The 14,702-nt window shown below is 44.9% G+C and overlaps 1 protein-coding gene across 1 annotated transcript in view; it reads left to right on the top strand.

The window, feature by feature from the left end:
• The window catches only part of mthfd1l (methylenetetrahydrofolate dehydrogenase (NADP+ dependent) 1 like), a 189,319-nt gene that overhangs the window by 130,995 nt on the left and 43,622 nt on the right, over positions 1-14,702 (top strand). The window contains exons 25-26 of the mRNA XM_033026140.1: positions 8,291-8,398; positions 9,611-9,763. Of these exons, the coding sequence (XP_032882031.1) occupies positions 8,291-8,398; positions 9,611-9,763 (261 nt within the window). The remainder of the gene's footprint in view (positions 1-8,290; positions 8,399-9,610; positions 9,764-14,702) is intronic.

The following is a 14,702-nucleotide window of genomic DNA, read 5'->3' on the forward strand; positions in this document are numbered from 1 at the left end:
GCAACTTCCGCCAGCATTCCTCACTCTCTGCAGCTCCTCCAATGGTGGTATTGTCAGCAAACTTTGGGGAGCTTTGAACATTTTACTTTAGTTTTGTTTAGAGATACAACACGGAAACAGGCCCTTTGGCCCAACGAGTCCGCACCGACCAGCGATCCCCGCACATTAACACTATCCGACACACACTAGGGACACTTTACACATGCACCAAGCCAATTATCCTACATACCTGTAGGTCTTTGGAATGTGGGAGGAAACCGAAGATCTCTGAGAAAACCCACGAGGTCACGGGAGAACGTACAAACTCTGTACAGACAGCACCCGTAGTCGGGTTTGAACCTGGGTCTCCGGCGCTGTAGGGAAGCCACTCTACCGCTGCGTCATTGAGTGAGGTTTGATTGGAATGGACAGGGAGAAACTGGATGGATTTAAGAGTGAGTTAGATAGAGCTCTAGGGGCTAGTGGTAGCAAGGGATATGGGGAGAAGGCCGGCACTGGTTATTGATTGGGGACGATCAGCCACGATCACAATGAATGGAGGTGCTGGCTCGAAAGGCCGAATGGCCTCCTCCTGCACCTATTTCTATGTTTCTATTTCCACTGACAAAGGCCAGATGCTGGAGAAATAGAATTAAAATATTTGACAGAGGACTCAACAATTACTTGGGGGTGCAATCGAAGGTGTGACAGAGGCACAGTTCTCCGTAATACTCAAAGGGAATTGGATCTCTACTTAAATGGAAAATGTGAATGGCTTTTGGAAAAAAGCACATGAATGTGACACAGTGGCGCAGTCGGTACTCTCACCACCAGAGGCCCAGGTTCAATCCCGACCGCGGATTCTCTCTGCGTGGAGTTTCCCCATGACCACGAGGGATTCTAGGTTAATTGGCCTCTGTAAATTGCCCCTCGTGTGTGGGGAAAGTGGGATAACATAGAACTAATGTGAGTGGGAGATCAATGGCCGACATGGATTCAGTGGGCTGAAGGGCCTATTATTTCAATCAATAAAAGAGTGGGACTGCAGAGCATGAGACTGCCGATAGTAGAATCTAGAGCAAAAAATGAGTGGGGCTAATTGGCTCTGAGGACGTATTTAATTTAGTTTTAGTTTAGAGAAACAGCGCGGAAACAGGCCCTTCTGCCTACCGAGTCTGCACCAACCACCAGTCCCCGCACATTAACACTATCCTACACACACTAGGGACAATTTATATTTATACCAAGCCAATTAACCTACAAACCTGTACATCTTTGGACAGATGTGGGAAGGAATGTAGGACACCAGCTTGTCTCACTTGTGATATTATATTTTTGTTAATGTGCTTTGGCCAAAGTTTAGTTAAAATACACGATACTAAATGGTATGAGAAGTGAGCAGGATCGTGGTTAGAATGTTTTGCTGTTGGAATAAAAATGCTGGTGTCTGGCCTTCGTGTTCATACTGAAAACGTACCTAATGGGCAGTGGCAATTTAAATGAGGACTACTGTGCATGAACTGTGTCAACAGCTTGCTTTGCCTTTCTTTTAAGCAACAATGTTGTTGGATGCTATCTTTATTTTGGATTAATTCACCTGCAGTCCGCAGTTATACTTTAATCATTTATTGCCCCAGAAATTAAATTATTCAAATATTCCAATCAACAAACCTAATTAAAGTGGCCTAATTTGTAGAAATATTAAGGGAATACACTGGAAGCAGTTAATGAAAGATAAATGACCCACTAATTCATCTTTGATCAAATGATTTCATTCTGCCCCTTTTCCTGTAATGTTATATTTTTAGTTTAGAGATACAGCGTGGAAACGGGCCCTTTCGGCCCACCGGGTCCGCGCCGACCAGCGATCCCCGCGCATGAACACTGTCCTACACCCACTAGGGACAATTTTTACATTTACCAAGCCAAGTAACCTACAAACCTGTACGTCTTTGGAGTGTAGAGGGAAAACGAACATCTCGGAGGAAAAAACGCGCAGGTCACAGGGAGAACATACATACTCCGTTCAGACAGCACCCATAGTCGGGATCGAACTCGGGTCTCCAGCACTACATTCGCTGTAAGGCAGCAACTCTACTGCTGCGCCACTGCAACCGCCCAGATACATTTTCTGTCAATGTATTTGCTGATGCTTTTTGGCTCAATTTAAGAAGCTTCATTTACGGATGCTTAAACAGCTAACAGTGCCACTGATGGCCTGGTTACATTAAATTATGTTTCCAATTTACCAATTGTGGCTCAAAAATTGTACCATACACACTTTGAGTCGGACATTTTACTCTGGAGACCAGATATTGCAACGAATTGTGGGCACAGCCCAGACCATCACACAAACCAACCCTCCCTTCCATTGACTCCATTTATACCTTGTGCTGCCTCGGCAAGGCCAGCAGCAAAGATCCTATAGCGGAGCAAGATAGACCACTCCTTCTGAATGCAATGGGCTGACGTGTAGTACGCAACAGAGCGGAACGTGGGCCTTTTTTTCATCCATTTCAGTAACCCGACCCGACTCGCAGTGTAATCAACGTTGCGGGGGAACGGTTTGTGTTAATAAATTATAATTCTGAAAATGAGGAGAAGATTTTTACCAAATAACTTTTATTTTTACGAGGATGTTTCCGTAACCGGCTTCCGTCTCCGCACTAGTTATCTTTGCTCCGCTATGGGATCCTTGGTGCAGAGAAGGAAGCCGGTTTCAGAAATGGGGCCGGAAATTGCCCATGAATCTGCCCATGACCGTACTACGTCTTTTTCGTCGAGTGATCTATCTTGCTCGCTATAGGATCTTTGGCCAGTAGCATAATCAAGGACGAGTTGCACGCTGGCCACTCCCTCTTCTCCCCTCTCCCATTGGGCAAAAGGTTATAGAAGTGTGAAAACGCACACCTCCAGATTCAAGGAGTTTCTTCCCAGCTATTATCAGGGAACTGAACCATCCTACCACAACTAGAGAGCAGTGCTGAACTTTTATCTATCTCATTGGTGACCCTCGGACTATCTTTGACTATCTTTACTGGATTTACCTTGCACTAAATGTTATTCCCTTATTCCCTTATCATGTATCTATAAACTGTAAATGGCTCGAATGTAATCATATATTGTCTTTCTGCTGACCGGTCAGCACACAACAAAAGCATTTCACTGTATCTTGGTACATGTGACAATAAACAAAACTGAACTAACGAGCAAATACCCCAATCTAACACTCCACTGTCAATAAAGTGCTGATTTTCAAAGGTTTTCTAAACTGAGATCGATCAACTCTCTTGTGTGAATGTAACTGATCACATTCCACAGACGAGAGGAAAGATTTCTCTCAGTGTGCTGAGAATCATAGCCAGGAATGTCTAGTCATTATCACGTTGCTGATTGTGGGAGTTGCTGTGCACAAACTAGCTGGGACATTTCAAACTACATAGCAAATGCTACATTTCAGAAGTTCATTGACTGCGAAGCCTCTTGCCTCTCTGAAACTTACCGAATAGTGAAAGGTCTGGATTGAGTGGATGTGGAGAGGATGTTTCCACTAGCGGGAAAGTCCAGGACCAGAGGCCATAGCCTTGGAATAAAAGGACGTATCTTTGGAAAGGAGATGAGGGGGAATTTCTTTAGTCAGAGGGTGGTGAATCTGTAGAATTCATTGCCGCAGAAGGCTGTGGAGGTCATGTCAAAGTATATTTTTACGGCGGAAATTGGGCGATTCTTGATTAGCGAGGGTGTAAGAGGTTATGGGGAGAAGGCAGAAGAATGGGGTTGAGAGGGAAAGATAGATCAGTCATGATTAAATGGCAGAGTAGACATGATGGGCCTAAGTATGCTCCTGTAACTTATGTCCTGTCATGGTGAAAGGTGCCATAGAAATGCAAGGCTGCTAACACACCAAGTGAAGTTTTGGATGGGCGACACCATGATACAGCGTTTTAGAGCTTGCAGCTCCAGAAACTCGGATTCAGTCTAGGCTTGAGTTACTGCCTGTGTGGAGTTTGCATGTTCTCCCTGTGATTGCATGTTTTTCATTCAGGTCCACGGGTTTGCTCTCATATCCCAAAGACTTGCAGGCTGTTGGGTTAAATGTCCACTGTAAATTGCCCTTGGGGTATGAAGGTGATGGGTAGAATCTGGGGGATTGATGAGTGTTTTTTAAAAAGTAGGATTAATGTTGTTTTAAAGTTGGGCAAATGGGCAAGTAGGCAGATGACATTTAACTTCAAAAAGTGTGAATGTTACATTTTTGTAAGTTAAACCAGGGCAGGACTTGCTCCGTAAATGGTGGGGCCCTGGAGAGTGTTGTAGAACAGAGAGACTTGGAGATACAGGCACAAAATGCTGCAGGAACTCAGCTGGACAGGCGGCATCTCTGACGAGAATTAAACGGTGCCGTTTCGGGTCGAGACCCTTCTTCAGACACAGTTTACTGAAAGTGGCAAATCTTTTGAAACCATGGTGAAGGAGGGATTTGGCATGCTTGCCTTAAACGGTCCAGGCACTGGCATTACGGTATGTTACAACTGTACAAATCATAGGTAAAGCACATTTGGAGTATTGTGTACAGTTCTGGTCGTTCAGCTATAGGAAGGATGTCATTAAGTTGAAAAGGGTGCTAGAAATATTCATGAGGATGTTACTAGCATCCGGAAGGTGTTTGAGTTATGATAGGCTGAAACAATTTAATCCAGGAGGTTCGGATGCTATAGTGTGACGTTATAGAGTTTTCCGAAATTCATGAGGGAATAGATAAGGTGAGTAGCTGCAGTCTTTTCCCCAGGATAGGGGAGCCAAAACTAGAGAGCATTATATAGTGAGAGTGGGGTAGTGACTAGTGGGGCAGTGACTAGTGGGGTACCGCAAGGCTCAGTGCTGGGACCCCAGCTATTTACAATATATATTAATGATCTGGATGAGGGGATAGAAGGCAATATCTCCAAGTTTGCGGATGACACTAAGCTGGGGGGCAGTGTTAGCTGTGAGGAGGATGCTAGGAGACTGCAAGGTGACTTGGATAGGCTGGGTGAGTGGGCAAATGTTTGGCAGATGCAGTATAATGTGGATAAATGTGCGGTTATCCATTTTGGTGGCAAAAACAGGAAAGCAGACTATTATCTAAATGGTGGCCGACTAGGAAAAGGGGAGATGCAGCGAGACCTGGGTGTCATGGTACACCAGTCATTGAAAGTGGGCATGCAGGTGCAGCAGGCAGTGAAGAAAGCGAATGGTATGTTAGCTTTCATAGCAAAAGGATTTGAGTATAGGAGCAGGGAGGTTCTACTGCAGTTGTACAGGGTCTTGGTGAGACCACACCTGGACTATTGCGTACAGTTTTGGTCTCCAAATCTGAGGAAGGACATTATTGCCATAGAGGGAGTGCAGAGAAGGTTCACCAGACTGATTCCTGGGATGTCAGGACTGTCTTATGAAGAAAGACTGGATAGACCTGGTTTATACTCTCTAGAATTTAGGAGATTGAGAGGGGATCTTATAGAAACTTACAAAATTCTTAAGGGGTTGGACAGGCTAGATGCAGGAAGATTGCTCCCGATGTTGGGGAAGTCCAGGACAAGGGGTCACAGCTTAAGGATAAGGGGGAAATCCTTTAAAACCGAGATGAGAAGAACTTTTTTCACACAGAGAGTGGTGAATCTCTGGAACTCCCTGCCACAGAGGGTAGTCGAGGCCAGTTCATTGGCTATATTTAAGAGGGAGTTAGATGTGGCCCTTGTGGCTAAAGGGATCAGGGGGTATGGAGAGAAGGCAGGTACGGGATACTGAGTTGGATGATCAGCCATGATCATATTGAATAGCGGTGCAGGCTCGAAGGGCCGAATGGCCTACTCCTGCACCTAATTTCTATGTTTCTATGAGAGGTAAAATTTTAAAGCAAACTGAAGGGCGAACTTTTCACACAGAGGATGGGAGTATATGGAATATACTGCCAGAGGAACCTATAGAAGTGGGTACAATTGCAGAGTCTGCGCCGACCAGCGATCCCCACATATTAACAATATCTTACAAACACTAGGGACAATTTATATTCATACAAAACCAATTAACCTACAAACCTGTACGTCTTTGGAGTGTGGGAGGAAACCGAAGATCTCGGAAAAAACCCACGTGATCATGGGGGGAACATACAAACTCTGTACAGACAGCACCCATTGTCAGGATCGAACCCAGGTCTCTGGCGCTGAAAGTGCTGTAAGGCAACAACTCTACCACTGTGCCACCGTGTTTTAATTTAATGATAAGTGACAAAAGTAGCATTTAATTAACCAAAAGAATATCTAATACACTGTTTATTATGAAACGTATAAACTAAATTGACAAGAGGTTGAAATATTTAAGAAAGAACTGCAGATGCTGCAAAAAATCGAAGGTAGACAAAATTGCTGGAGAAACTCAGCGGGTGAGGCAGCATCTATGGAGCGAAGGAATAGGAGACGTTTCGGGCAAAGACCCTTCATATTTATTGTTTGTTCTATCTTTTTTAAGTAGTTACCATTCATGTTGTATTAAGTTTCGACTTGAAAGTTACACATCCTTTGAAGATTAAACCATGCTGTCACTGTTAGTACATTCAGTGACCAGTGATGGCAGTACTGTTGTTTGCCTCTTGATGTGGGAATTATAAATAATACCTTGCTTCTGGTATACCTGCCTAGAATCCTGTGGCCAAGACAGTGGTGGTGAACCAACATCCTACTCATTCTATGTGTTTCTCAAATTAATGAATCTCGGCAGTTCATTCTGCGTTTCTTTATCAGCTTGTACACACATGCGATCGACACAAAATGCTGGAGTAACTCAGCGGCACAGGCAGCATCTCTGGAGAGAAGGAATGGGTGGCGTTTTGGGTCAAGACCCTTCGTCAGACTAGTCAGGGGAAAGGGAAAAGAGAGATATAGACGATGATGTAGAGAGATAAAGAACAATGAATGAAAGATATGCAAAAAAGTAACGATAATAAGGGAAACTCCATTGTTAGTTGTATGTTTAAGAAAGAACTGCAGATGCTGGAAAATTGAAGGTAGACAAAAATGCTGGAGAAACTCAGCGAGTGAGGCAGCATCTATGGAGAGAAGGAATTGGCGACGTTTTCGGGTCGAGACCCTTATTCAGGCTGATGAAGCGTCTCAACCTGAAACTTCACCAATTCCTTCTTTCCATTGTTAGCTGTTTGTTGTGTGAAAATGAGAAGCTGGTGCGACTTGCATGGGGGAGAGATGGAGAGAGAGATGGAATGCCAGGGTTCCTTGAAGTTGGCGAAATCAATACTCATACCACTGGGCTGCAAGCTGCTCAAGTGAAATACTCATACCACTGGGCTGTAAGCTGCTCAAGCCTCACTCTGACCTCAGACAGAACGCTCAGTGTGGGAATGGGAAGGAGAATTAAAGTGTTTAGCAACTAGGAAATCAAGGATGTCCAGAGACACAAGAATCACAGAGTGCTGGAGTAACTCAGCGGGTCAGGCAGCATCCCTGGAAGACATGGATCAGAGAGATTTTGGGTCTGAACCCTTCTTTCAGAGTCTGTAGTGGATTCGGGGCCAGAGGGTTGTTTCTGTACCATATCTCACTGAATCTTCCTGCACCGTTTTAAAATGGTGTTGTCTAATGCTCCCAATTCTGTTTGTTCCAATAGCTTGGATTGAATTGAATTGAATTGAATTTCCTTTATTGTCATTCAGACCTTTCAGTCTGAACGAAATTTCGTGCCTGCAGTCATACATACAATAATACAATAATAGACAACAGAACAGACAGTAAACACAAATTAACATCCACCACAGTGAGTCCACCAAGCACCTCCTCACTGTGATGGAGGCAAAAATCTTAGGGCTGCAGTCTCTTCCCTCCTCTTCTCCCTCTGCGCTGAGGCGATACCCCACCGGGCGATGGCAAATCAGTCCCGCGGCTCACCGAGCTCCGCGAACGGGCCGGTTCAAACACCGCGGCCCGGGGTGGTCGAAGCTGCCGCCCTCCAGTCCAGCGGACGCAGCTGTTGACGACGTCGTCCACTGGCCCCCGGCCGAACCCCGGACTCAGGCCGCCGCCGCCAGAACGCCGTCTCAGCCACCGGAGCACCGTTCCAGCCCCGAGCCGGGTCGCCCTCACGTGAGCGTCTCAGCCCCGCGCCAGGCCGCCCCGACGGGAGCGCCGTTACCCTCGAGCTGGGCCGCCCCGACGGGAGCGCCGTCGGATGAGGCATTTTGGCCAGTATGGACTGTGTACGTGCTGTATGACTCCGATTGCGCTAGTTTGTCTGATTGCACAATTTTGTCTTTTCACAGATGCCCATTGTGGAAAAGATACGCACAATAGCCAAGGAGGTGTATGGGGCTGATGATATAGAGCTATCTCCTCGAGCTCAGTCCAAGGTGGATCTCTACACCAGCCAAGTGAGTAGGGTTCAGTGAGCAATGTGCCTGCAATTGTCTGCACTGATGCTGAATTACCAGGTGGTTTAAGGGCCTATTACGCGACCTTTACAGGCGACTGCTGGCACCCGTGATAGGTCGCCGAAATTTTCAACATGTTGAAAATTCAGCGGCGACCAGAAAGACGCTATGACTCTTTGGAGACCCCTCACGACCATAGGAGAACTCTCACGATCATACAGGCGACCCCTGGCGACATGTCGCGGGTGACCTCTCACGACCATAGGAGACCTCTCACGACCATACAGCCTGTATGGTTGTGAGAGTCTCCTATGGTCGTGAGAAGTCTCCAAAGAGTCGTAGCGTCTTTCTGGAAATTTTCAACATGTTGAAAATTTCGGCGTCCTATCACGGATGCCAGCAGTCGCCTGTAAAGGTCGCTTAAGTGGGACGGGCCCTTTACTTATTGATGAAGAGTGTAATCATCAATCCAAACTCTTGGCAAAGTGGTGTTCATGCAGGCTGTAAGTCCAGAATCACGGGACTGTCATGTGGAACCAAGAGTGTAAATGGTTATTTTGGAAGACGTGACCCCAAGGAGTGATGGGTCAAGTGGGAGGATTTTGCACATGCATAGCTGCTGGACTGCCCCAGATGAGATTAGATGACTGAATGTTGTATCACTAATCTTGTCACAGACGAATAAGCTACTTCATGCACTAGCAATGTGGGAAAAAGGGGAAAATACAATTCCTCACTGTGTTATGGACACACAAAGTTATGGACAGAGTAATGGGAGATAAGTTCGACCGTGTATTCAGAAATTACTGCAGGACATTTTATGAGGAGGAATTTCTTTGGTGAATCTGTGGAATTCATTGTCACAGGCGGCTGTGGAGGCCAAGTCGCTGGGTATATTTAAAGAGGAGATTGATAGATTCTTATGTAGGAAGGAACTGCAGATGCTGGTTCTCACCAAAGATAGACCCTAAATACTGGAGTAATTCAGTGGGTCAGGCAGCATCTCTCTGGGGAAAAGGAATAGGTGACGTCTTGGGATGGGCCCCTTCTTCAGACTGGTAGTCGGATAGATTCTTAATTAGTAAGGGCATCAGTACGGGGAGAAGGCACGAGAATGGGGTTGAGCGGAAAAAAAATGTGCACATTCTGTGCAGTTTATATCCATGCCTGTTGTCACTCTCTCAATGACCAACGCTTCTCCTTCTAACACAGGGCTTCGGAGAACTGCCAATCTGCATGGCAAAGACCCATCTGTCTCTGTCGCATCAGTCTGAGCGAAAGGGAGTTCCCACTGGCTTTACTCTGCCGATCCAGGATGTACGTGCTAGTATTGGGGCTGGCTTTATCTTCCCACTGGTTGGCACGGTAGGTGAATTACCAAGTGCAGCATTTACCACAAACAAAAAGAAGAATGTCCGAATCCATCATTCATTATCATCAGCGGAAACACATTTTATTTTGAGATAGCACCCATAAAAACCAGAGGAGAGATGATAGAAAATGTGTTCCATTTGGGATGTCCTGAGGTGGAAAATGGTGCAAAATTAAAGCGCATTATTATTATTTTATTTTCTACACCCAGCTAATTTCATATTCTTGCCGATTGTAAAATTGGTCCACGTTTTGGAAGAGCAACTGAATCCCGTACCTTTTTAGATTTTTGGAGTAACTGGAAAAAGATGGGATTATTTTCTCCCTCCTTCATCAGTACATCAGCTATAGAAAATTGCTGGAATTTGTTTAGTCAATAACATAGAAACATAGAAAATAGGTGCAGGAGTAGGCCATTCGGCCCTTTGAGCCTGCACCGCCATTTGATATGATCATGGCTGATCATCCAACTCAGTATCCCGTCCCTGCCTTCTCTCCATACCCCCTGGGCACTTGAAATAGAATACTAGGATTGGACAGGATTAATGTGGATTTATTAAGAGGAAATCACATTTGAGAAATATGTAAGTTTGAGGTACAGGTAGTAATGAGCAGAATTGATAAAGGCGAACCAAAGGGATATGATGTACTTGGACATTTACCAGGCCTTCGATAAGATGACACAGACACGAGGTTATTAAACAAAGTATGAACGCGTGGAATGGTTCTAGATATAATAGGGTGTAGCATTTGGAGTATTGTGAGCAGTTTTGGGCCCCATTTCTGAGGAAGGGTGTGCTGGAGTTGGAGGGTTATGAGAATGATTGCAGGAATGATTGGGTTAACATTTGACGGCCATTTGATAGCACTGGGCTTCTACTAGCTGGTTAGAAGACTAACCAGTAAAATGTCGGAATCAATGCTTCGGGGAGCCAATATATATGGTCATGGCAGAGATTGGTAGATTCTTCGATCTTAAGGGAATCGTGCGAGCCTGGATTAGTACATAAAGGTGATGTCGCTAAGTTGGCCAATGGTTTATTGAATGGCAGAGCCAGTGTTCATGGCCAATGAGCCTCGTGCTCTTGTATCTTGAAGGGACATTTAATGGCTCAAATTTGTGGCAGATTTAATTTTTAGCAAACTACACAAGGACGACCAAAGGCACAGAATTCTCACAAGTGGCAGAGAACAAGAGACCATGAGATTTTTTTTGTCCCACGTTTTGAAATACACTGCCTTCAAGCGAGGTGGCAGTGGAGTCAATTATTACATTCAAAGAGGAACTGATACTGCTTGGACAGGTGAAAAAGTGTTTGGCTGCAGGGAAAAGATAGGGGAGTGGGCCTAATCAGAATGTATTTAATTGACCTATTCACATGAGAAATGGACTGAAAGGCTTCCTTTGGTGTACAATTCCATGAATGGGACGCTTTTATCCTTTTAAACCAATGACATTAAGCAGAATGTAAACAAGGATTTATTCATCCATAAAGGGAGAGCTTGCTTCTTGTAATCTCCAATCATCCTGGACTGCTTGCAGAAAATAAAGCATCGTCACAGTTGTAATAGGGGAGTCGAGGCTGCTAATCGTTGCACTACAAGATCCCACAATGTGATAGAATCGTAGAGTCATAGAATGATACAGTGTAGAAACAGGCCCTTCAGCCCAACTTGTCCACACCAACCAACATGTCCCAGCTACATTAGTCCCACCTGCCTGCACTTATTCCATATCCCTCCAAACCTGTCCTATCCGTGTACCTGTCTAACTGTTTTTTATTTGTTGGGATAGTCCCAGCCTCAACTACCTGATCTGGCAGCTTGTTCCATACACCCACCAACCTTTGCATGAAAAGGTTACCCCTCGGACTCCTATTAAATCTTTTCCCCTTCACCTTGAACATATGTCCTCTGGCCCTCAATTCCCCTACTATGGGCAAGATCTTATTCATAATCTCCGCATATTTGGTATTTTTTGAGCAGTAAATGTTGGGCAGGATTTGAAGCAGAACTAGTTTGAGTTGGTACTGCGGTTCCTTTATATATTCTCAGTGTTGTTCTGGCATGTCGGCCTGGATTATGTGCTTGGATCTCCACAGTAGGACTTGAACATGGAACCTTTCTGACAGGGGACACGAGTTACCAACCAAATCTCTGGCTACTTATTTGCAGTAAAGTTCATTGGAAAGAGTTAAACGTTGATTTATTGCACATCACCCAGTCTCGCACTTTTGAGCTTTGAAAGGGGTGGAGTGGGGGAGCTAATGGGAATGCGGGGAGAAAAGGTGATAGTAAAATTAGTGGAGGAATGTAACTGTTCCACGAGGAATGACACTCAGTGGATCAAAATGGCCGCTTATATTATTGGGACATATAGAACAATTACCTTTATAACGTGCCTTCAGAAGTCTCATTTGTTGTTCTGTGTCTCAAAGCCAACTTATTTTTATTAAATGTATTCAAGATTTTCCGATGATTATGTTGGATGTATGTTTTACTGTATGTTTTACTCCTCCCAGAGGCAGTTCTTTTATGAGGCATGGTGAAGAAAAGGCTGTGTCATCAAGGGAACACTCTTTCTTAAAATACAGAGCACTAACTGCAGGGGACACAAAGTTCTAAAGTAACTCAGCAGGTCAGGCAGCATCTCTGGAGAATGTGCATAGGTGAGGTTTTGGGTCAAGGCCCTTCTCCAATCTAAAGAAGGGTCATGTCCAAGAACGTCACCTATCACGTTCTCCAGAGATGCTGCCTGACCTGCTGAGTTACTCCAGCACTTTGTGTCCTTTTTATGTAAACCAACATCTGCAGTTCCTTGTTTCTACTCGCTGCAAGGAGTTTGGGTTCCTAGAAAACGGCCCCTATTGTGTGCGAAGCCTAGTCATGTGCAAGAAATGCGTTGAGGAAAGGATTCGAGTTTTTTTGTTTCAGAGCAATTTTTTTCATTTCTTGTCCTGGATATTTTGAAAATTGCTTGTGAATCGCAGAAGAATGAATTTCCATTACCTGAACTGTCATAATGCAGGGGTTGCCTTTATACTAAGCAGAATAGCCGAGTGTGGGCAGCACAGTGGTGCAGTGGTAGAGTTGCTGCCTTCCAGCTCCAGAAACCCGGGTTCCATCCAGACTACAGGCGCTGTCTGTGCCGAGTTTGTACGTACTCCCTGTGACCGTGTGGGTTTTCTCCAGGTGCGATTTCCTCCCACATTCCAAACCCGTACATGTTTGTAGGTTGCTTTGGCTTCAGTAAAATTTGTAAATTGTCCCTAGTATGTAAAATAGTGCTAGTGTACGGGGATCGCTGGTCGGCGCGGACTCAGTGGGTTGAAGGTCCTGTTTCCACGCTGTATCTCTAAACTAAACAGAAATATGCTAGCTTTCTATTTGAGCCTGCTCCATCGTTCGACAGGATCACAGCTGGTTCAGTCTTAGTTTCAACACTTTCCTGCACTCTTCCCCTCACTCTTAACTCTCTTGTAGTTGAAATGTCAGTCTTCTCCTTGAACATGTTGAATGATTCCAGCTCTTCATGGTCGAGAATGGCCCTCCAATAAAATAAATTCCACCCCTGTCTGAAATGGAAGAGTCCTTACATTGGAATCATCCTTACTTTAGATGTTAGAGATACAGCATGGAATCAGGCCATTCGGCCTACCGAGCGTGCCAACGAGTGATCACCCCACACACTAGCACTCTCATGCACTCTAGGGACAGTTTTACCAAAGCCAATTAACCTACAAACCTATACATTTTTGCAGGGTGGCAGGAAACCGGAGCACCCGGAGAAAACCCACACAGTCACAGGGAGAACGTACAAACTCTGTACAGCCATAGTCAGGATCGAAACCGGGTCTCTGGCGCTGTAAGGCAGCAGCTCTACCGCTGCACCATTGGACCGCCCCAATTACTTGTTTAGGGCATCCCCAAGAAATGAAAAAAATTCTGTCAATATCCCGCTTTTTGATTTCCCCCCGCTCATGTTTCGATAAGATATTTGTCTCCACATAAATGAAGACAGGTCCAACATTCCCATCCTTTCTTCACACATCAGCCACTTCATTCATTGCAAGAAAGAAAATATCTGCACTGCCTCCAAAGCAGGCACATCCTTCCCCGAATATCAGGAGCAAAAAAACAAATGCAGTAGTCTCACCAGCACCCTGAAATGTTGCATTAAACCTTCCCTACTTTTACACTTGTGCAGAATTGTGTTAAGTAACAAGATAACTTATTTTGCTGAATTCATAAATGTTACTCGAGTCTTGTAGCTCTGTGCTTAATGGATTGGAGTGCAGTACAATGTGAAGGTTCATTTAATTCATCACCGCCCACCACCATCCCCATCTTCCACTTCTTAGCTTCTCTGCTGCAGGAGCTCGTATCCATGCCTTCATTTCCTCACGACTTGACTATTCTCACACCCTCCATGAAGCTTTACTGATTCAAAGCCCGGCTGCCCGTATCCAGCTCTCATTCACCCATTGTGCCCAGTAGCCACTGACTGACTTTAACTTCTGACAACATTGCTCTTTCAAAATTTTCATCCTTGTTTTCAAATCCCTGCTTGTTGGTTAGATTAGTTTATTATCACGTGTACCAAGGTACAGTGGAAAACTTTTATGTTGCGTAACCAGCGGAAAGTGATTACAATCAAGTGTCCACAGGATAGCGTTTAGTGCAAGATAAAGTTTAGTAAAATCGGATTAAAGATAGTCTGAGGGTCTTCAATGAGGTAGATTGTAGCTCAGGACTGCTCTATAGTTGTTGGTAGGATGGTTTAGTTGCCTGATAACTACTTGGAAGAAATTGTTCTCCCTTCCCACAGCTTTGCGATCTCCAATTCCTAAGCATCTCCAAGCTCTTAGAAGCTCCAGTTCTGCTGACTGAAATACTTTTAATTTGAAGTGCTGCTCCTTCAGCTGTCTGGGCT

Source organism: Amblyraja radiata, chromosome 8 (assembly GCF_010909765.2).
Source record: "Amblyraja radiata isolate CabotCenter1 chromosome 8, sAmbRad1.1.pri, whole genome shotgun sequence".
Lineage (NCBI taxonomy): Eukaryota > Metazoa > Chordata > Chondrichthyes > Rajiformes > Rajidae > Amblyraja > Amblyraja radiata.